Source organism: Phasianus colchicus, chromosome 26 (assembly GCF_987193195.1).
Source record: "Phasianus colchicus chromosome 26, bPhaCol1.hap1.1, whole genome shotgun sequence".
In the NCBI taxonomy this organism is placed as follows: domain Eukaryota; kingdom Metazoa; phylum Chordata; class Aves; order Galliformes; family Phasianidae; genus Phasianus; species Phasianus colchicus.
In genome coordinates, this window is record NC_143461.1 from 4,180,308 (window position 1) to 4,202,349 (window position 22,042).

General features: G+C 53.2%; 3 protein-coding genes and 1 non-coding gene across 5 annotated transcripts; 2 read left to right on the forward strand and 2 right to left on the reverse strand.

The window, feature by feature from the left end:
• The first annotated feature begins 3,294 nt into the window (after positions 1-3,294).
• Positions 3,295-4,916, forward strand: PHOSPHO1 (phosphoethanolamine/phosphocholine phosphatase 1). Its single transcript, XM_031600807.2, has 2 exons — positions 3,295-3,411; positions 4,155-4,916. Exons 1-2 carry the CDS (start codon positions 3,367-3,369, stop codon positions 4,914-4,916), a joined length of 807 nt encoding a protein of 268 aa, XP_031456667.2. The 5' UTR covers positions 3,295-3,366.
• Positions 4,917-5,388: 472 nt separating this feature from the next.
• On the reverse strand, positions 5,389-10,877 carry ABI3 (ABI family member 3). Of its 2 annotated transcripts, XM_090125111.1 has the most exons (9): positions 10,739-10,877; positions 9,627-9,794; positions 9,011-9,187; positions 8,385-8,464; positions 8,103-8,198; positions 7,536-7,717; positions 7,290-7,424; positions 6,985-7,106; positions 5,389-5,521 (listed from the first exon to the last, which is right to left on the reverse strand). In XM_090125111.1, exons 1-9 carry the CDS (start codon positions 10,847-10,849, stop codon positions 5,498-5,500), a joined length of 1,095 nt encoding a protein of 364 aa, XP_089981237.1. In that variant the 5' UTR covers positions 10,850-10,877; the 3' UTR covers positions 5,389-5,497. The 2 variants fall into 2 exon arrangements, with proteins under 2 accessions (XP_089981237.1, XP_031456663.1); XM_031600803.2 differs by lacking the exon at positions 5,389-5,521 and having other exon boundaries at positions 6,267-7,106.
• Positions 10,878-12,164: 1,287 nt separating this feature from the next.
• Positions 12,165-14,778, forward strand: GNGT2 (G protein subunit gamma transducin 2). The gene is made up of 3 exons (XM_031600808.2): positions 12,165-12,302; positions 13,290-13,379; positions 13,597-14,778. The coding sequence occupies exons 2-3, from the start codon at positions 13,296-13,298 to the stop codon at positions 13,720-13,722; spliced, it is 210 nt and encodes a 69-aa protein (XP_031456668.1). The 5' UTR covers positions 12,165-12,302; positions 13,290-13,295; the 3' UTR covers positions 13,723-14,778.
• A 621-nt stretch (positions 14,779-15,399) lies between these two features.
• On the reverse strand, positions 15,400-15,471 carry TRNAQ-UUG (transfer RNA glutamine (anticodon UUG)). The gene has a single exon. It is a non-coding gene; the product is annotated as a tRNA-Gln (tRNA).
• Positions 15,472-22,042: the final 6,571 nt, after the last annotated feature.

A 22,042-nucleotide genomic window follows, 5' to 3' on the forward strand; every position in this document is an offset into this window, starting at 1 on the left:
TGCCGACCACAAAAGGAGCACTTGGGGCAGCGCCGAAGGGTTGAGCCCTCGCCCCGCCCGGGCGCCGTTTGGGGTGAATTGCCGCATTTTTGGGTCCGAGCCTCCCTGTTGGTTTTTGGTTTTTGTTTTTTTTTTGCAAAGCAGTGCGAAACGGCGAAGCTTCTCGGAGTTAAAAAAGAAAACGAAATAGGTTCTTGTTGGTTTACTGCTGATTTTGCTGTAACTTTTTAGGAGCAAAGTCACGCTACGACCGCGCTCCCTGTGTGCGGGTGCGCGTCCCCGACGCTTATTTGGGGAGGGGAACGCGGCTCTCTGCGCCCCCGCCCGACGGAAAAGGGGCGGGACTTCGGTAAGCCACGCCTCCTTGGTGCGCGCCGGACGGGCTGCTATTGGCTGCGTGGGCGATGACCTACGCGCACTGATGTTGTCCCGTGGCGCCGCGCCGGGACTTCGTTTGCGTCGCCTTAAAGGGGCCGCGCTCGCGGCAGCCCCGGCAGCGGCGCCGGCCCCGCGCCGCTCCCCAGTCGCCGGTGTCTGGCCCTGCTCTGCCGTTCTGCGGGGCGAACCGGGCGTTCCCGGGAGGTTCCGACCCGGTAAGGAAGCCCTGGAGGCTGCTCAGACATGAGTCGGCACCAGCACGGCTGCTGTCGGTGCCGACTCCGGTAGGAGGCTGCGAGGAGCGATGCACGGGGACGGTTGGCGCCGGTACGGGGAGATGCAGGCAGGTACCGGTACCGGGAGGTGCCCACTCCGTGACAATCTCTGTCATAGCTGGTGCGACCGGTGCTGGGAGGCGTCAATCTGGTAGCGCTGGTGCCGGTACCGGGAGGTGCTGGTATAGAGCAGGAGCCTTCAGGCACCGATCATGCGTGAACCAGCCCCATTGCGGCTGTCACCCGTACAGACAGGACCCGAGGAGCGACCACGCATCATCCGGCACCGGCCCCGCTCCGTGTGCCGGGCGGTTCGGTCCTGGCAGCTCCCGGTGCCGCTCCTCTGCATGCGCCCCTCGGCAGCCCCATCCCCGGGGAGCGAACCGCACTCCGGGAACCGATTTTGGGCTTCGCGGAGCACCGGCTGTCTGCCATCCACCGCCTCACAGGTGTAGCATTTTGGGGCTAAAACAGCCTGCTTTGGGTTTGTTGCTTGTTGGGGTGTTTTTTGTTTTTTTTTGTTTTTGTTTTTGCAGGGAGAGCAATGCTTTGGTCACGACGCTTTGAACTGCGTCAAGGGGAAAAAACAAATGTATAAAATGAACCGTCCCCGTGGACGGTCCCCAATGGATCAGCCACCAACGGGGGGTGCTTTCCCCTCCTTTGCTTTTGGAGCAGCAGCACTTTGTTTTCTGCTCTTCCTTTAGTACGGGTGTACGGGGTGGGCAAACAAATTTGGCGAAGGTCAGCGGCTGGCTTTGGGGCTTAAAAAAAAGATACATTGTCTGCTCCAGAAACATCAGCTAAGCTTAAAAACATCAAAACCGGAGGTGTAGGGGTAAAGCAGGGCGATGGAAATGTGCTTGGGCAGATGGGAGATGTCCCAATGCCCGTCAGTGTGCCAGCAGGTCCTGCAGCAGTGCTGGATGGGTGGGTGCAGCACTGCGCTGCTCTCAGCCGGCGCCGTGTCCTGGGCTGAACCCGAAATCATGGGATTAAGCTGTAAATCCCACAGCCGGGCAGAGTTCCCCTGGGACACACAGCGGTGATCGCTCCGCGGAGATAACGAGGGTGGCAAATGTCGTTGGGTTCCTGTGGGGGGCGGGAGGATGCTTGAGGGGGATGGGAGGGATAGAAAACATCGAGATTTGGGGGATAAATGACCCGGAGAGATTCATCTGCGTGTGACACCAACAGCTCCCTGCTTTTAACGGGGACGTTTTCACCCTCGTCTCGAATTGAGTTTCTTTAACCCTTTGCTTTCGGTGCCGTTAACAAACCAACGTCTGTTTCATTTTCCAGTTCCAACCTTCAGGCTTTGAATAATGTTAGGAAGCACGGCTGCTTTAATTTTATTTTGGAAGGACTCCTTTTTTTTTGCAGAAGGTGGAAGGACACTCTCCCAGGAAGCAGCTGCCCGGTGAGTCATCTCCACGTATAAATAGCACTGGTGGGAGCGGTGCCGCGGTTTTGCTGCTCGCAGAGCAAAGGGGTGCAGTGCTTCCCTTTAGATGGAGAAAGAGAGCATCCATTCCTTAGGAAATCCTTGCTCTTTGTGCACAACGTAACTCCAGGACTTCAGTTTTTAGAGCTGCCCGTAAGCTGTTATTCGTGGAGCTCTGTTCCAGGGCTCTTTGCTGCTGTAATGCATCCTTAAAGCTCGGATCAAAATGATTTTGGCACCAATGCAGAATATAAAGAAAAAAGTCACAATTAATCTTCCGTGCTGTTTATTCTGTTTCTTTTGATTCGGACCTGAAGATCGTAGTGGTAAATTTCAGCCCCAGGCTGGCTGTGGCTTTATTTGGTTTTAAATGATGCTTGTGAATAAGCATCTTTTGGTGGGTGCTTACAAACAGAAGTTGGTTTGGACAACCTGTGTTTGTGGGAGAACCAGCCCATGGCAGAGCAAATGGATAATCCTCAAGTTCCTTTCCAGCCTAAGCCCTTCTGTGATTTGTTGTGGCCAGAATAACCCGGTGCTGGCCTTAAAACAACTCAATTCCCAAACAAATCCCCTACAGACCAAAAAAAATCTCTTCATAAAGTGACACTGACATCAAAAAAATCATTGAAATCCTCCTCGATTCAGCCAGCAAACCATTAAATTGCCCGCGTCCTGGTGTGTTATTCCTCCTGCCCAGGTCTCCCACCAGGCTGAACTCTGAGTTTTGGCATTCTGAGGTTTTCTGTCGCTCTGTTTTTCTCCCCACACACTGCAAGAGGTTGGCAGGATTGCAGATCTGGGGCTGTGCCTGCACTGCGGGCAGCAGGCTGGCACAACTCAACCAGAGCTGCCTGCGCCCTTCTTTGCCTTCCAAGATAATTGCTCCATTTAAAAGAGCAACCCAAACTAATTAGACTGGAAGAAAATCAGGACGATTTTTGGAACGGGATGTTGTTGCTGGGTTGGGTCTTTTCATGTGTGGCAAAGCCTGAGTGCTTGGGAGAGCTAAGAGGGATGAGGCGCATTAAGTGGCCCCTGCCCACTCACACTGCTCCCTACAGAGTCATTTAATTCTTCAGCTCCTGATACAAAAGGTCATGAGCTTGGGAGTTCAGTGCAGGACACAGGCACGTAGCGTGCTGCACGTCTCTGCACGTCACATCCATTAACCAGCATCCTCCTTCTGGTTTGCAGTGAGGATCCCAACACAGAGAGCCCTAAAAGGGACCTTCAGCAAAGCGGTGCTTGAAGAGTGATGGTCTTAAAATGAAAAGGTGCTGTGAGGGTGTTGGGCTGCCATGCCTGTTTAAGGTCAGTGTGATTCTCTGTGTTTTCACCTCTCTGTCTCTTCTGAGGGTCAGGGAGCAGAAGTGAGGTCCCTGTCCTGCACGTCTGATTGGTGGCAGGCGGTGAGCGGGGGCTGCTGGGTTTGGCACTGGGCTTGGGCTGAGGCTGTCCAGCTCTGTGTTGTCAGCAATGTGGTTTTACTTTGAAGAGAAGGGCAGATCCCAAATCTGAGCCCAACCCAAAAGGAAACCACATCCAGGTGACAGCACAAAAATTAACCTGCAGAATCTTTTCCAAGGAAAAGCCAGACTTGTCCTCGCAAGGATGGCAGCAAGAGGGGTTTGTTTGCAGCTACACAAATCGTTTTGTACAGGTGTGATGTGAGTGGGATGGGGAGCAAACTTTGCCTCTCCCCTTCTCCAGCACCCATGGAACCACGCCAGCACTGTCCCCGTGTCCCTTGGGAGGACGTGTGTCAGTCCTTGGCACACTGACCACCTTGACTGCAGTACAGGGATTAGCAGTGGCAAAGTGATCTCTTTATAGGAAGGATAAACATTCCAGGGTCAGGGCTGAGGTATGTCAGCAGGGGATTACCCCTAAGGTCCCCAGCTGGGTTAATGAGCTACATGGCAAAAAGTGGGCAGGGATAATTTGGCAGAGAAATGCTGCTCTGCAGCGCTGGCAGCCTCTTGTGCTGTGTTTGTTGCCTTTGGCTCCAAAGCCAAATGCTCAACTCACTATGGGCGCTCTTCTTCCTCCCGCAGGGTGTTGGTATGGCCAGCTCCCGGCCTCCCAAGTACCTCCTGGTCTTCGATTTTGATGAGACCATCATCAATGAGAACAGTGATGACTCCATTGTGCGGGCAGCACCGGGGCAGGCACTGCCTGAGCACATCCGACAGAGCTTCCGTGAGGGTTTCTACAATGAGTACATGCAGCGTGTCCTGGCCTACATGGGAGACCAGGGCGTCAAGATGGGGGACTTCAAGACCGTCTATGAGAACATTCCCCTGTCTCCAGGCATGCCTGACCTCTTCCAGTTCCTCTCCAAGAACCACGAGCTCTTTGAGATCATCCTCATCTCCGACGCCAACATGTTTGGCATTGAGTGCAAACTGAGGGCGGCCGGTTTTTATTCCCTCTTCCGTAAAATCTTCAGCAACCCATCCAGCTTCGACAAGAGGGGTTACTTCACCTTGGGGCCCTACCACAGCCACAAGTGCCTTGACTGCCCAGCCAATATGTGCAAACGCAAAATCCTAACGGAGTACCTGGCCGAGAGAGCGCAGGAAGAGGTGGAGTTTGAGAGGGTATTTTACGTTGGGGACGGTGCCAATGACTTCTGCCCTTCGGTGACTTTGACTTCAGCTGACGTTGCTTTCCCCCGCAAGGGTTATCCCATGCACCAGATGACCCAGGAGATGGAGAAGAAGCAGCCTGGAGCTTTCCAAGCCACTGTTGTTCCCTGGGAGTCAGCTACCGAGGTTGCCCGCTATCTGCAGGAGCTCCTCAAGAAGAAGTGTTGAGGATGGATGGCTCCAAAGAGGCTTGTTTACGATAAACAGCTGGGAAGGGAGAAGGCTGGAAGGTCATGTCCTGCACCCCGTGTTTATTTGGCACTGCTCACTTGGACTTTGATTCCTGGACTGTTTTCCTGCCTTCCTCTCCGAGCTCCTATCTCCCCAGTGATTGAAGCACTTTCTCTTCCCCACACATCCTTTTCTCTTCCTTCTGCCACATCGAGATGAAGTCTTCTCTATGCAGCTTAGATGGCTTCTCTGCTGTTGGTGGTTGGCAACACTAATGGTATGGTTTGTTTTTTTCCCTTTTTGACTTCATGAGAGCAGTTCTTTACCATCCAGAAGCCAGCTCTCCCACAGGCTGAGCCCAGCACGTGATTCCTCTTGACTTCACCCTTCTCACCTCCTGCCCATCTCCACTCTCCATGCAGGAGCCTCATGCTGTTGCCTTCAACCCAATGCTCCAAGGGCTCCTTGCCTCTCCAGGAAGCCACGAGAAATTAGGTCTGGGCAGTTTGTGCTGCCCAGGCTCCCCAGCTCACCATGCATCCCACTCCTTGCTCAACAGATGAGCCTCGCACAGGAATTTATTGTCCCTTCAGATTTATTTTCTGAAAAAAAAAAAAATCATGAGAAATCAAGGAAGCCTTTTGGAAGGTTTGCAAAAATAAAAAGCAATCCTCCTTCAACTCCCATTGCCTTCACCCCATTTTTTTGGGGGGGGGAGGCAGAACGGCCGCATCCTGCTTGAGGAGAAAGACCTGACTTCACCTTCCTCTTCCTCCCCCATCACTTCCCCTCCTGGGGCAGCAGCCACCCACTCATCCCCAGTGCAGACAGCTCAGCTCCATGTCTTTGCTGGGTCATATCGACTGCCCTGCAACCTCCTGCCTTGGTCCAGAGGTGCTGAAATTCTCTCCCCCCTTTTCCCCCCAGCTGGAGAGAGAGGTGCTTTAGCACTTCTGATATCAGCTCCCCCAGAGGCCAAACCCTCTTACCCCACCACAGTGTTAATTGCCCATTCTAATTGCACTCTGTAAAAGGGGGCTTGCAGTATTTTACTCTCTGGTGTTGGCTTTTCCTGGATTTATCCACAGCCTTAAATGACCCCTGAGAGTGGCTTGTAACTACTCCAAAGCATAGAAATCCTGGCAACAAATCAGAGAGGTAAGGAAATAACCAAAGTAGCCCTGAGATGATCCTCCTTTATTTCATTTTTTTCTCCCTTTTCTTTGTTCTTCCTCTTCTGGACACTGTTCAACTGTGTGGAACTTAAAGCCATGGAATTAAAAAAAAAAAAATACATATATATGTATATAGATATATATCTATATATTACAGATACACAAGTTCTTTGTATCCAGAACATAAACCTGAGTGTGAAACGCTCTGAGGTGCACGCACATGGTGTTTCTCTTCCTTGGGCTGCAGGAGGAGGCAGGCAGCCTTAGCAGCTGACCAGGGGGAGCAGCAGAGTGGGGTTGGGTTATAAGCAATGCTCTGCAGGTTGGGCTGAGCAGCCCCTTGGGTGCAGGATTTAGACCTGGCCTCCTCTCTCCCCATCCCAAGCAGCTGCAGATAGGGAGCAGTGGTTATTGCCCCAGAGCTGCTCTCCTCCTCATGCTTGTTTGTGATTTCTGAGCTTTGGTCTTTCTCTACCATCAGTTCTAGGGGTCCAGGAGCAGCATCAGGGCCAGCCCAAGGGATTTCAGAGCTTGCTGCTCTCCCAGTTCCAGCATTTTGAGGGACAGGGGAGTTGCCTCAGTGCTAAACCTTCACAGCATCATCATCATCAGCGATTGCTGGTGTCATTAAAAAAAAAAAAGGTAAAGGGTGGGAAAGGTGTGAGGAGCAGGCAGGGGGACACGTGGGACGCAGGCAGCAGCATCTGGCATGGGGCCATGGTATGGCTGCAGCAAAAGGGCCGAGCTGTGCAAAACAGCAGCTGTGCAAAGCCAAAAGCCAAAGTGGAGCCTTCGCCTCCTGCACGCGGCTGAGCTGGGTGGGCAACGAGGGGTTGGGGAGATCCTGGTGCTCAGAAGGGCTCCACGTAATTGCCAGGGAAGAAACCTGCCTCCTCGCCCATGATGCCTTCACACCATCCATCAGAGTACCTCCGTGTGACATAGATGACGGCCCCAGGCTCGAAGGAGAGCTCGTTGTCCTTCTGCCGTGTGTACGGGTAGAGGGTCAGCACTGTGTAATAAAGGGGGAGAGAGGCCCATGGAGCAGAGTGGAGACAGCTGAGATGGGCAGGAGGGAAGGGCTGAGCCTCTGCACTGCCCTATAGTGGGGCTGTCACATCCTCAGTGCTGTGATCACAGTCAGGACCAAAGAATCTGGTGGATCTCAGCAGATCTGACCCTGGAGCTGCTGTACCTTTGTCTAGGTAGCTCTGAGGGGCACAGGGGGTTTCCTCTACAGCTGCTGGTGGTGGTGGTGGTGGTGGGGTGAAATCCTCAAAGTTGGGCAACACTGGTGGTGGTGGCAGAGGTGGCTCAAGGTCATCGGGGACTGTAAAACAAATTCAGTGCTGGCTAAGGGGCTCCAAGTAGAATAGAGACCACGCACAGCATTTGTATTTGAAATGGGCACCCCAGCATCCCCAGACACTGCAGCACTCACCTGGAAGGCTGAAGTCTGGTGGGGGCACAGCCAGGTCCCCTGGTGGTGGTGGTGGGAGCAGATCCCCAGGGAGAGGTGGGGGTGGTGGGATGGTGGCTGCAGTTGGGGTGGGTGGTGGTCCCGGTGGGGGTGGAGGTGGGGGTGGTGCTGGGATGCCTTCCCCAGGGGCTCCTCCACTCGAGCTGGGGATTCAGTCAGGGAAAAGGTGGGGGGAGGGAGGAGGGGGACAAGCCAGGATCATGTCTTAGCCCTCCCACCTTTGAACACAGGTGTCTGCCCTGTGCTAGGACAGGGTGACACCCAGTGCTGTCACCATGAGCAGGCACCCCAGCATCTGCATGCAAAACCATTTCCCCATTCTGTGCCTTAGTTTCCCTCCTGGAAACCATCTCCATCAAGTTCTTTTGCTCTAGAGATGCACAGTAAATTTCCTGCTCCCCAGAACCCCCATATTACTTATCAAAACCTCTCTGCAAACAGATGCAGTGGGGGTAACCACAGCTGCCCCAGACCCACTAATCCCCCTCCCTGGGCATTCCAGACACCCCCCCATGCCCAGGCTGGTACCTGACCGATGTCAGTGAGGAGGCAGATGAAGCTGCAGAGAGCTTTCCCTCGGGAATCACAGGAGGCTGGATGGGCTCAGGGACACGAGTGCTCCTCCTACCAACAGAGCAGGCACTGAGCCCACGCTGCCAGGTTGGATGGCTTGGCACGAGGACGTGGACAGGACACTGAGGGCAGCTGCATCAGGCAGCGCACCCATGGCTCTGTCCCTGCCATTGTCACCTGCTCAGTGACACCCAAGCCAGAAAGATTTCCTACTGCACATCACCCCAGAAGCCTCACCCCATGCTGCCTGCAGACTGTTGACTCTTGATCCCTTTCCGAGACAGCGTACCTGTGCGGGACAGCTGGGTGCTGTGGTCCTGCAGGCAGGAGAAGACACAGACATGTGACAAGCTCATTGTACCCCATGCCTACGATGCACCTGCAGTGTCCCCAAGGCATTTGCTGAACCCTTCTCAAAAGGATGGGGGGTGTGGGAAGCTGCCCCAGCTGATAGGAGCAGACATGAGTGCTGCTGTGTGACATTGCCACCGTGGGAACTGCAGTCCCAGCATCACCACTTCCCCTCCGACTCTATGGTGGTTTCACACTGTGCACGTGGCTCTGATGCTGCTGAAAACCCACAGGCGCCTTCCGGTGAGATGCAGCTTACAGGGGCAGTTTCAGTGCTGGAACAGCAGCTCAGCCCCAGCCTTGGCCAAGCAGCACTGTGTGCCTTTGTGGCACTGACAGTGTCCCATTCCCCTCCTGCCCCAAGATGAGTCCTGCTGGAACAAGTCCTGGAGTGGGCTTGGGGAAGTATGGACAGACCCCACTTCTCCATCCAGGAGGGATTTGTGCCCCCACCAGGTCACAGAAAGCCCACCTGAGCCCCCTCCTTCCCATGGGACACCCTCCAGACTGACCTTTATGCCGTGGCCAACGTCATCCAGGATGCTGAAGTTGAGGGGTTTCCTGTAGTAGGGCTCCAGGGTCGGTGGGTTGGGGGGGGATGTGATCTTCTGGTGGGATGGGAACCTCTTGCTGACAGTCAGAGCACCGATCTCCCGGCGAGACACTTTCTCCTTGTGCATGTCAACACTCTAAAGATGGCAGGAAAGGCTTTAGGAAGCCTTCTGGTGTCAGAAAGAGGGTGAGTGGCTGCAGGGCTCTGCGTGAACATCCCCAGTTCTCCAAGGGGACAAGGCCAGTGTCCACCGAGGGGAGATTACAGCATCTGAGTCCTTGTGACTGCTGCAGGGTGGCTCCTTGAGGGCTTCAACAGAGGCTGCCATGGTCCCCAAACACCCAGACCAAGACAACCCCTCAAGAACAGTTTCCCACCCCTCAGTGGACTCATTCTTGAGCATGTTGGGTGACCAAGATGCTGCAGGGGCTGACAGGCCATTAAAACTACAGGGAAGGATGGTCTCCAGTCCCTATAAGCTGCTCAGTAACATTCCCCTTTTTTTGAGGCCAGCCCTTTCTCAGGGCCCAAACCCCACAGACCCATAACCAGGCAGTTGCTGAGGTCGGACCCACCTGAGCTACACAGCTAACATTGGCCTCCAGCTTTTGCAGCTCGGCTGCCTGCAGGTCCAGCAGCTGCAGGAAGGTGGTGGCCAAGCTGCTGACCTGGTAGGCAACACTGGCCAAAGATTGTGTGCTGAAAGCCATCGTCTCCTCCAAAGCCTTCCGCTTGTCGCTCGCCTGGAGGGTGAAACACAGCTGTGATGAGCTGGGAAGGCTGACAGCACACAGTGCTGCTGCTGCCATTCCCACACTGGGGTCACAAGGGAGCAAAGGGGTTTCCTTCTGCTTTCCAAATGCATCACAGTTCCTCCAGCTCAGGCAGTGGGACTCAGCAGTGCTCAGCACCGTCAGGGTGCGGTGGGACAAGCACAGAGGGGATCAGGAGGGTCTGTCTCAGCCCTCTTGCCAACAGCTGGGGAAGCAGTCTCAGTTCTCTGAATTGTTTTGCATGCTTCCCCTTCAGAGATGCAGCTGGGGGCTGTGAACCGGCCAGAAGCTGCAGCACAAGAAAACAACCCAGCCCTGGAGGATGCTTAACTGAGGCTGCAGCAACGCCTGGCTATGCGACAGGGAACGCAGGGTCACAGCCCCACATGGTGTGTGGGGGGTAAGACCATCACCACCCCCTCAGGTCTGCCATGGGGGAGTGAGGCCAGCAAGGTAGGATCCTTAAAGCACCCAGGAGACCCCCAGTCAGAGCACTGTCCCCAGCAAATGGGGCCAAACCAACCCTTTTGCATTCCCTCAGCAGGTCACAAGGACAGGGGGGAGGAGGGCAGCACGGAGCCCAGTGCTCACCCTGTGCTGGGAGGCAGTGAGCACTGTGCAGCACCTCCCAAACCCTGAGCTGCCCATCCTTGCTCCCATCCAGCACCAAAACACCTGGAAGACCTCCCCCATATCCCCCATATCCCACAAGCCTGACGGCTGAGCAGAGGGGAAACTGAGGCACAAAAGAAGCGCTGAGAGCTCTCAGTGCTGGGCAGGAAATGAACGGGGACAGCAAAGCCTTCACCCTCACACCATCCTCCCCACCACCACACCATCACAGATCCCCCCTTCCCCTCCATCCCAGCGACCTCCCCCCCCCCCCCAGCCCCACACACAGCCCCACAGCCCACCTGCAGGTAGTTGCTCTCGCAGTACTCAGCCACACGCTGCAGGTTGCTGTGGTTGTCACGCAGGCCCTGCCGTGCTGTGGGGACATCGCAGGGCTGCAGCGGCTCCGCCATGGTGCTGGGACTGGAGCCCACTTCCTCCCCAGCCTCTCAGGCGCCGCGTTTTGAAGCTCGCGGCGATGCTGACGCAGTGCTCTGCAGATGCTCTGTGGGTTGTCACCTCTCCCAGCTCTCCGCCAGCTCTGCTGGCCCACAGCCCCACGAGGAGTGGGCTTGGCAAGCTGGGGGGCCACCATCTTGTCTGCCATAGCAATGGAAGCTTGGGGGCACGGAGTGGAACCTGAAAGCTGTTGGGGTGCTGTGAGCCCAGTCCCCACCAAACTTGCCCTTCACATCCATACTAACCCCTCTCCCCCCTCCCCAAATTCAACCATCGCCATCAAGGGTTATGGGTTCTTCATGAGGCTGAAGGCAGCACGGCCCCGGGCAGGGAGGCATTTCCAGGACAGTGCTGCAGTTTGGCTCCTAACAGCCCAAATTTGGCCACTTCTGGGCATTTTGGAGCTCCATCCTCTGATAGAGCCCGGTAGGCATGGGGCCAGGTTTGGCTCCGTTGCACCCAGTGAGGGGAATTCCCTTCCCTTTGCCTTTATGGGACTGGCAGGAGCAGACGTACCCCCAAGGTGGTTCTTCCATCACCAGCTCAGCTTCCCCAGACGGCCCCATGCCCCCACTTCACCCAGCTCAGCCATCAGTTTCTGCTTGCCTCTGTGTGCCGGGACAGCACAACCCTCCTTGTGCTTTGCTAATGGCCTTTCCCATCCCCATAGGACATTGCCAGAGGCCATGGCCAAGGGCAGGAAGCTCTCACTTCCCAGCACTGGGAGGGTCCCTTGTGCTGGGAATCCCCCTCCACCTCCTCCTCTTTGCGCTTCCTCGGGGCTTCCTGAACTCTGTCCTCAGCTTCAGTGTTTCACATGGGCCAAGCAAGAGCCGAATGCCTCTCCTGAGATCCTGAGCCCACAGCAATTAGTGCAAGGATGAGGGAAATGATGAACCAACTCTGCTTCTCACACCCTCAATGGTCAAGAGCCACCCCAGCTGCCTCCTGGCCCCCTGCAGTCCCCTTACCCAAGCTCCCATCCTCTCCATTCTCTCCTATGGTGGAACCTGTTCCAGCTCCCATAGGGGATGCTCCCTTTGCTCCCCCAGCCAGGCCCCAGACCTGCACAGGCTCAAACACAAACAGTGGGAGCTCAGGGGCTGTCAAATGCCCCACAAAGCACATCTCCACTCTTGCCCTTCCTCCCCCATCCTCACCCTCTCCCAGCCCTCCCCTACGGCCCCACCACTGATTACCCGGAGCTTTGAGGCTAATGCCCAACACCTGACCAGCTTATTCTTCTGAGTCTATTATCAGCTTAGGGACCAAAGACATCTGCTCCCTGCTACTGGCTGGGAGATTTGAAGGAGTCTTCAAACAGAAGAGTGCAGACACAGAGGACGGCAGCTCGATGGGTTTCTGAATACCTCCAGCACTGAGAGGGGCAGCCCCTCATCCACACAGGTAAGTGGCTTTGCTTCCTTCCCAATGCACAAAGGCATTGCAGTTGCTACCATCACCTCCATGGGTTGATAGCACAGCTGAGCTGCAGCTTTCATCTCCTTGGGACCCATCATCCCCCATAAGCATTGATGAGGAGAGGAGTATTGGGCATGCATGCCATGAAAACAGCCACACAAAACCTGCAGGGTCTGGGGAACAGAAGTTTGATGCCTTCCAAAGCAGGGACAAGACACATTGCTGCTTAATCACGTTCCTCTTTATGATTTAAGAGGTTGTGGCCAGGCTTTCAAGCTCAAGTTTTAATATGGGAGCAGCACAAGCCAACTCTCTAAATCTCTTTTATGTCCCTTGGATGCACCTTTGTAAAGAAAAAAAACAGATGAGCTTTTCCAACTCACAGCATGGAATGTCTGTGAGCACGCAGAGGTGACAGCAATGAAGGGACACAATTCACTTACATGCAAGGGTGGCACAATGAGTGGAGGAGAAAACAAAGTGCCTGCGAAGCTGCTCCTGCCCAAGCAGAAAGGTGTAGTTGCAGACACATTAGGAAGGCATCATCTGCACCTATGCTGCTCTGCTCTGTTTAGGAGGTGCTGTATAGTTTGGTACATTCTTATCTGGGTCCTCCTAAGATGCTGCAAATCCAACAGCCCTGCAGTGCAAGTGGTTTTTCTGTGGGCTCAGCCAGCCCCATTGAATTGGCCACCTCTTGTCCTTGGGAAACAGCCTCTGCTGCACACAAAGATTGGGCTGGATCTTCCTCTGCTGGCTTCAAACTGCTGTTTTTGCTCGATTTGTCTGGGTGAGAACAAGCAAAGCAAAATTTGATTACTGCAGTTACACTGTGCTTTGAAAGGTGCCTGAAAGCTTCAGCTGAGAAACTATCAGCATTTGCAATAGCATTAGGGCAAAAGCAAAAGCCCTAACGTACCCTAGGAGAAGCCTTACTACACTTCAAGCACGTGCCATCTCTGTTGGTTACAGGGCAGAATGGCTCAGGATATGACAGAGAAGGAACTGCTGAAAATGGAACTGGATCAGCTGAAGAAGGAGGTAAAGAACGAGAGGCAAATGGTGAGTATTGCCCCAAAATGCAAAATGGGGAGCAACCTTAGCACCACGACGATGCTGATGAGGCACCCCATCACATCCAAGGGCAGCTCTGTGCTTCCCTCTCCCAGAGGCTCACATGGGTTTGTAGGCAGATGATGAGCAAGAGAGCAGCTCTGCAGTGACTGCTTGTTCCCATAACCCACATGAGGCGTCTCCTTCCTTCCTTCCTCCCTTGCAGGTCTCCAAGACCGGCAAAGAGCTGAAGGAGTACATTGAATCCATGGCAGGAGAGGATCCACTGCTGAAAGGTGTCCCTGAGGACAAGAACCCATTTAAGGAGAAGGGCGGCTGTACGATAAGCTGACATCCTTCCTCCTCCTGCACCGCCCTGCTTGGGCACAAAGCCATTCCCATACTCAAGCCAAGACTGTCAAAAACCTGCTTTCCCTATAGTCTGACCTCAGCACCAGGGAGGACCAAAATAAAGTGTAGTTGCATCTGAAGTAGCAGCAGGGGAAAAAAAAAAAAAAAAAAAGAGAAAAAAGAAAAAAAATGACCTCTGTGTTCCCAGAGATGAGGTGCAGCAGACGGAGCAGAGCGTGTTTGTGTGCTCCCATCACTGATTTACGGTTGGTTTCCAGCAAGCAAAAGTTCTGTGTTTTCAGCAGGCAGCAGCAAAGTGGGTTTTAATGGCACAGGTAGGGCTAGGAATGGGTACAGCCGTTACCTGCTGGTATGGGGGGGTGTAGGGCTGTATTGAAACACGTAGGGCCGTCACCTGGACTCCAACCCCAGGCAGCCCAGCAGCAGTGTGGGCTCCAAAGCCCTGAGCTGAGCCCTCCATCCCCACTCGCTGCAAAGAAGCATCCCGGTGGGACCTGGCTCACGTTATCGCCTATCAGTGCCTCAATTCCCCATCTGGCACAGGCAGACAAACACGCTCTGATGCTCCCAGGGGTCTGAAGCTTTCATCTCCTCGCTCGTAACTCCGTCCATCGCTCACAGATCGCACCTCCCACCCGCAATGCGTCTACAGGACCTGGGGGGGGGGGGGGGGTTCAAACAACCCAAACGGGGCACGGGAACGAGCAAAGCCTCCATCAAAACCATCAGCCTGCCTCCGGGTCTTCCTCGGGAAACCCTCCGACAACCACAAGAGATCAAAGGCCGGAGGTTTACGAGTCCGGATCCGCTCCAAGCACCGCCTCGGCTTCACCGTCCGCTCCGTACAACCGGGGAAGGGCGGACCGCCTCCGTGAAGGCAGAGGTGCTGCAAAGCCCCGTCCCGCAACGCGTCACCATCGATAAGGACCGACTGGGAGCCGGCAGCTCAGCTTGGAGGCGGCACAAAAAGCGGGGCAGATGGAGGCGGCGATGGCTGCGCAGGGATGGGGTCGATGGGATGCGGGAGCCCGTAAAAGAAAAGGGGGGGGGGAAATAAAGGTTTTGTTCTTCCTCTCGCGGAAATACTGAATAAATCCACTCCGTTCCATACGCGGTCTCTGCCTCTCTCGTGCCCGCATTCCCGTGCCAAAAGCATCGCCTCGGGGCCAACACCGGCCGTCCCCGCCGCTAATCCCGGCGGAGGGCCCATAGATCTCCGCGATCCCTGAGCTCAGCTCGCTTAATTCCAGCTAAACGCCGCACCGCCTCCAGCCCGCCCCGTTCTGAACGGCCGCAGCCGCAGCTCAGCTCTTATCAACGAACCCCGCGACAGCTCCGACCGCAGAGGGAGGGGGGAAGCTCTCAGCCAATAGCAGCGCGGGAAATCGTGAGTGTCGCCCCGCGCGTCCAATCGGAGCCAACTCCTGGATTAACTCCCGCCCTCCTTTAGCACCGCCCCCGCCGCTCTTCTCGCGCATGCGCATCGCGGCGCCGGCGCCCCCGCACAAAATGGAGCCCGGGAGGTGCGCGGTGCCAGTGGGGGGGGGGGGGGGGGGGGGTGGCGGATTGCGGTGCGATCCCGCAACGCTCCCCGCAGCACCGCGCGATCGCCGCCGTCCCGCGAATTCAGCGACGCGCCGGGGGCAAAAAGTACGGGAGGTCCCACCGAGATTTGAACTCGGATCGCTGGATTCAAAGTCCAGAGTGCTAACCATTACACCATGGGACCACGGCATACGCGTTGCGCCACGGCGCCTTCAGGCTTTGCGCGGCGCCGCGGGCGTCCGCCCCGACCCCGATTCCATCGCGGGTCCCAATTGGGGTCCGCCTCGCACGGCCCCATATCCGCGTACAGCCCGGTGCCGGCAGCCGCCCCCGAAGCTGCTTGGATTTTAAACCGCGACGCCCGCCGCCGTGACCCCGTTTCCCATCCAGCGGCGAGAAAACGGCATTCCGTCCTCTAAACGCCATTGAATTGTGACACGGGTTTCGGTTCCACCAGCGCTGCGGGACGGCAGCGAGCACGCGTGGCATCAGCCCTGCACCCCCCCCTCCCGGCACTTCGATTTCTCCGTTTCCCCCACACTCCCGCCCCATCAAATTGATGAAAAAACGCACAGGAACAGCGTTAGAGGAATTTTTTTTTTTTTCCTTTTTTTTTTTTTTAATTTTATTTTAATTTTTTTTTTTTTTTTTAATTTTTTAAAAACGAAACAGTGGAGTAAAGCGGTTTGTGGCAAAACCTCGCTGGGAGAGAAATGAAGCCTGCATCCATCCGTCATCCCTATTGCTCCACAATCAAAGCAACGGCTTCGAGGTGTGGGAAGGATGGGGGTGGAACAGGCAAAGAGGAGGAGAAAGGTAGAAAGAAACAGCCAAGAGGAGGAACACCAGCATCAGCCCCGTACAGTACAACGGTATTGAGGAACAGCCTGAAATCACATTGGGGCGGCTGCTGGGAGACATTGCTTTGGCCATTGGTGTGGTGAGAGCCCTTGGGTGCAGCTGTCCCACATGGCTCCTGGGTGTGGGGTGATGGAGAACCCAAAGCTGGCTCAGTTGGATCAGACTGGAGGACCAAATGCTCAGGGCAGTGCTCACGTTCTCACCAGTGGCACCAACCCAATGCCACCAATATGGTGCCACCAACCCAACGCCACCACCAACTTGGTGCCACCAACCCAATGCCACCACCAACTTGGTGCCACCAACCCAACGCCACCACCAACTTGGTGCCACCAACCTGGCACGACCCAACCCTTGCCACCAGTCCAATGCCACCAACTCGATGCCACCAAGCCAGTTCCACCAATCCAGAGCCAACTTGGTGCCACCCACCGCCCCAATTCCACTGATTTGGTGTCACCAAACCTGATTCCATCAACCCGGTGCCACCAATCCGGTGCCACCAACCCACATCATTAAGCCACCCACACCCATGGCCACTGGGAAAACCATTGAATGATGGCCCCAGCATCTCCCACCCATGCATGATGGGGTTCAGCCCCGCGACGCTGGGGAGCTGATGGAGTTCTACTGCTGACAGAAGTAAATATCAACGTTCAAAAGGGAAAAAAAAAAAAAAAAAAAAAAAAAGAAGTTCGAGCATTAAAAACAAAAATAAAAAATCAGTCACAACCAAACGGTTTGGACTGCTGAGGTCTGGAGCTTTTACAACTAACGACCACTTTAAAGTGAAAAGAAAGCCCGTTAATTCTATTTTTAAAGAACATTTTTCTTTGGAAAAAGAGTAATTTCTTTTTTTTTTTTTTTTTTCCCCTAAACTACAGCACGTGGAGTTGCCACTACCTAGTTTTTATCTATTGTCACTAAGAGGTAGATAAACAAAAATGACTTGGTTATATAGGAGGCCGCACCCCAGGGCTGACGTGGTGGAGCAGGCAGACCCCCAGCTCCAGGGCTTCCTATGGGGCTTTGCCTCATGTAGGGTGACCCCAAAAGTCATTGGGTTCCAATGCAGCCACCCAGAGCTGGATACAAGGCAGTATCAGGGGAGGGGGAAGGCACATGTTGGGTCTGAGGACCAGATTTTGCCTCCTGAAAGTCAACTAAAAGTTTGATGTCAACACAGAATCCAGATGTGCTTCAAATGAACCAATATCTGCTGGGTAATGAACACTTCAACCCATTCCAGTGATTCTCATGCTTTCCTCTCTGATTCCAGACAACCCCATCCATTTTCTGGGGTGACCCCAGTTGGCAGTGGGGGGCGTGGGAAGGATGGGACCCTGTGGGATGCTCTGCCCCAAGCACTGCATCCCCATGGACAACAGCCTGAGCTGCTTTACAGAGACCATTTCCCAAATGGATCGGAAAAAAAAATGGCTTTGGTTCTGCTGTACAGCTGTCTCCCATGCCTTAATTTGGTGCTGGTTATATTTTTCAAGCAAAAAGTCCCTTTTCATCATTAGCTCATGTTGATTTTTTCCAGTTTGTAACCCACTGCTTTGTCACCATGGCCCAACACAGCATCCCTACTCAGAGCATCCCTACTCAGAGCATCCCTACTCAGAGCATCCCTACTCAGAGCATCCCTACTCAGAGCATCCCTACTCAGAGCATCCCATTTGCCCTCACCAAAAGCTACAAAATGCATAATGCAGCAATGGGTCAATTTCCAACGGGCCCAACATACTGCCCAGTGACCATTCCAAACCAGCAGCCCCAGCAGCTTTCCTCTCCTCTTCTACACTGCAGCTCTTCTTTGGGATGTCCCTGCAGTTTGGGAGGGGGGCTGTGCCCAAAGGCCCCCATGCCCAATGCTCAGCCCTGAGGTAGTTTGCACATGTGCGTTCACAGCATCTGCACCTTTCTCCAAAATTCAGGATTGAAGAGCCTCTGCTTCCTGGTTTCCCTTTGGGGTTTATCCAGATTCACAAATGTTCCAAAGGGGGAAAAAGAAAAAAAAAAAATAATAATAATAGAAAACCATCAAAACGATGAAGGAAGGCTGAGTCCACTGAGACAGGCTACATTTTTCCCTTTGTACTCCATACCAATGCAGAGCTCCCATGCTCTGCACCACCATGGCTCACACCTCTGATAGGACCTGGAGCATCACTCAGCCCAACGCTGACCCCCAGCTCTGCCCACAAATGGACCCCAAGTCTACTCAGACCCTTCCACCTGCTGGCACCCAGCAATGGGCAGCCATTGTCCTCCTCTCCCTTTTCAATAAGATGGAATGGAATCTTCTTGAGCAAAATCACTGCCAACCGCTGTTCCCAAGGCAAATCTGCAGCCCAAATCCTTCACCTCCCATCTGCACAGCCCATGGCCAGGCTGGAACGTTAGCAGCAAGATTATTATTGGGATGGCTGATGGGATGCTTAGGATGTCACAGGCTCACACTGACTTCACACAAATGAAGCAGAAGCTACAATAGAGAAAAAAAAAAAGAAGAAGAAAAAAAAAAGAAGAAAAAAATAGGGAAAAAGAAAAAAGAAAAGACTCCATAAAACCCAGTGCTGCTGAAGCCCCGTTGCCTCAGGTGCACTTTGAGGGCTGAGAAAATGGGCAGAGCTTGGAAGGACAAAACAAAATCTGATTTTTTGGTGGGGTTTATTTGGCTTTGTTTTTCATTTGCCTCCAGCTGAAAGACAACACAGCATCCTGACAGCATTGATACAAACCCCATCACCCACACAGCATCGCTTTGCCCTGTTTGTGGCACCGAGGACCACAAAGTGCTTTGGGGGCACGGGGCTGTGGGCAGTACCCTGTGTGAGGTAGGTGAGCAGCATGAGCCTCAGCAGGGAGAAACTGAGGCACAGAGAAATTCTCCTCGTTATTTTTGCTTCCTTTCCTTTTTGTTTTACACCCAGCACCAGTGAGAAACAAATTCTTCAGCCTCGGGGAGCAGAAGGCTGCATTTGCCCCATTCCCCCTCTCCTGCCCCAGAGGTTCCCTATGTCCTCAGGTCAAAGCTCAGCCCACAGGGAAGGAACACCCCAAACCCACAGTGCAGCAGGGTTGGGCTTGCTGCTTTCTTAATGCAGAAGAAATTAAATATATAAACCCAAAGGGTTTCTGTAGGGAAAGCAAAGGGCAGCCCTGAGGGCAGGAGCTGGAGATATTGTTGCCTTTCTGGTCCTCAGCAAAGCTGTGCCATGAGTGAGCACCTGCCTGATCCCTGCTGCTAGCAGATTTTTCTCATTCAGCAGATGGGGGCTGATTTTCCTGCTTTTAAAGTAGGGTGGTTTCCCCTAAACTGCCTTTTTTTTTTTTTTTTTTTTCTCTCTCCAGTGCAAAGAAAGCAGCTAACAGGCAGTGGGGTTCCTTCTCCTCCCTTCTTGCTGATGGGCATCCCTGATTCAAAGCTCACATCTCCTTCCCTGGGATGGGGATCCTGCTGCATCCAGGCAAGAGAAAGGCACAAGTCCTATTGAACTCCATAGGACATCAGTAGGGATTTAAGCAGGGATTGAAGGGATACCACCAAGGGCAGACCTGCCCCCTCCCAGCAGCCACCCTTGAAAAAGCAAAGCAGCCCCCAAAGAACCTCTCAGCCCTTGGAACAGCACCATAGAGCACAGCTCCCATGAGGGGATGGCAGTGGGAGCAGCTTGGGGTTGCACTGGGATAGCAGCACAGAAATGGGGGGGAAAACATCACAGGTTTCCCTGAGTCACCATCAGGTTTAGGTATGTGTCCGGATCTGGATCTTATCCATGCAACAACCAGAGGAACAGGACTGGGGGTAAGAAGGGGGAAAATGGGTCTTTTTTTTTCTCCTCAACGATACACTTTGCACCAGTTACTAAAAAATAAAAAATAAAATAAAATTAAAAAAAGCTTGCTGTGGGAAAAATACAATTCTTATAATCACCGATGTCTGAATAACACTGATCTGTCCAAAGCTGTAAGAAGTAGAGAGCCAGAGATTAACATTTCCCTAGGACACAATGGCAGCCCCAGCTGGGACCAAGGCAGCCCACCACCCAAATTGCACAGGATCACCCACAGCCCCATGCATCTCAATTTCCATCTTCTCATCCAATGGTCAGAACGGGTCGTTTTCCTGCAGGGACAAACAGCAAGATGGCACATAAAGAAAAAAAGAACCTTTTCAAGCATACAGGGTGAGGTCCGTGCCTGTTATTCGTGAGGGTCATTCCATTTTTCTCTCTCTCCTCCGTGTGCGTTTGTAGAAGAAAAGTTGGTTTCCATTTATGTCTTTTTTTCCCCCCCTTTTTTTTTCTCCTTACTTGTTTTATCCTCGGTAAAACTGAGGCAAATCTCTGCAATGAGTTTACCAGCATCATAGTGGAGAAGACAGGCGGCCGTTGCCTCCATGGCAGCACCACTGGGGTGGCCCATATGGGTTTGGTTTATGGCAATCCATATGGTTTTATGGCTGCGGGACACTGCCTGGGTTGGGGCAGCTCAATGTGGCCCCACGTGGTGCTGAGCTCCATTCCAAGAGTGCTTTTATGGAGGCAACTCCATCCTCATTGCCCACAGTGGAAGATTGCCAATCCCAAGCTCTTCAACCGTTTGCTTTCCCAATGAAGTTGGATGGACAAAAGCCTTTCGTCATCCTGTAGTTTCGCCGTTGGTTTTGTTTTTCTTTTTTTTTTTGCATGTGAAAGGAAAAAAAAAAAAAGAAGGAAAAAAAAAAGAAATAAAGTCTTTCCAATTGAAAACCTCAGTGGGCTCCGATTTGTCCAAAGGTCTCAAAGAGTCGTGACATCCCACAGCTCGTGTGTTGTGTTGGCATTTCTGCCTGGCTTTGGGAAGGCCAACACCATTCGTGCTGCCATCTTTTCCACTATGTCTGAGATTTCTGTCGTTCTCCATAGAGAGCTCATCATCACACCTGGGTACCCCGGGCTCAGCGCTCCTGGCTCATAAGAAATTACGAACAACTTAACTTCTCTTTTCATTAAAAAAATAAAATATTCAAGACTATCAGCTTTTATATAAAATACCAGCAAGCCCCCCACAAAAAAAAAAAAAAAAAAAACAAAAAGAAAAAAAAAAAAATCAATTGCTGAGGTAACATCATACCTTGAGGTAGCTTTTTTTTTTTTCTCCTTTTCTCTCTTTTTTTTTTTTCTCTTTTTTTTTTTTTTTTTTTCTTTTCTTTCTTTCCCTCCTCTCTTGTTGCTCAAACACACGGCTATACCTCACCCCAACTCCTGGCCTCACCCCACTGCTGCTGCTGCAGTGCCCCCAGGGACAGTAACCGCTGCTGTGTCCCCATCTCAGCTCAATGGGAGCAGTCTGGTTTCAGAAGAAACAATACAGAATCAGTGCGAGGTTCACTCCCTCCTTTATCACCTCCGTGGGGGCTCACCCCGCTGTCCCCAATGCAATCAGAGCTTTTTTTTTTTTTTGCTTTCTCCCCCTGCTCCCCAGTTTGTGGGACAGCATCAGCGCTGAGTCCCCCAATGGGGCCGGGTGTAGGGGCAGCACGGTGCACACACAGCCCCCATAGAGACACCACCCGACCCCGTAGTGAGGCAGTCACAGCAGTTACTGTCCCTTCCCAATACTCAAATATTAAAAACAAACCATTAAAATATATCTAAAAATATAAAAAATCCTCCTAAGAGTGACGGGAATCAGGAACCACCTTACATTCGTTTGACGGATCTATTTGGTACGGTCGTGTGAGGGGGGCTGTTCTCTCCATAGAAAGAAGAGGGTGGTGGTGATTGTGGGCTTTGTTGTTGTTGTTTTAAAAATAAGAAAAAAAAATAAAGCTTCAGACGTGCCAAATTTCAAAGAATTTTTTTTTTTTGCCCTCATCTGGAGAGATTTGGGGAAGGAGGAAG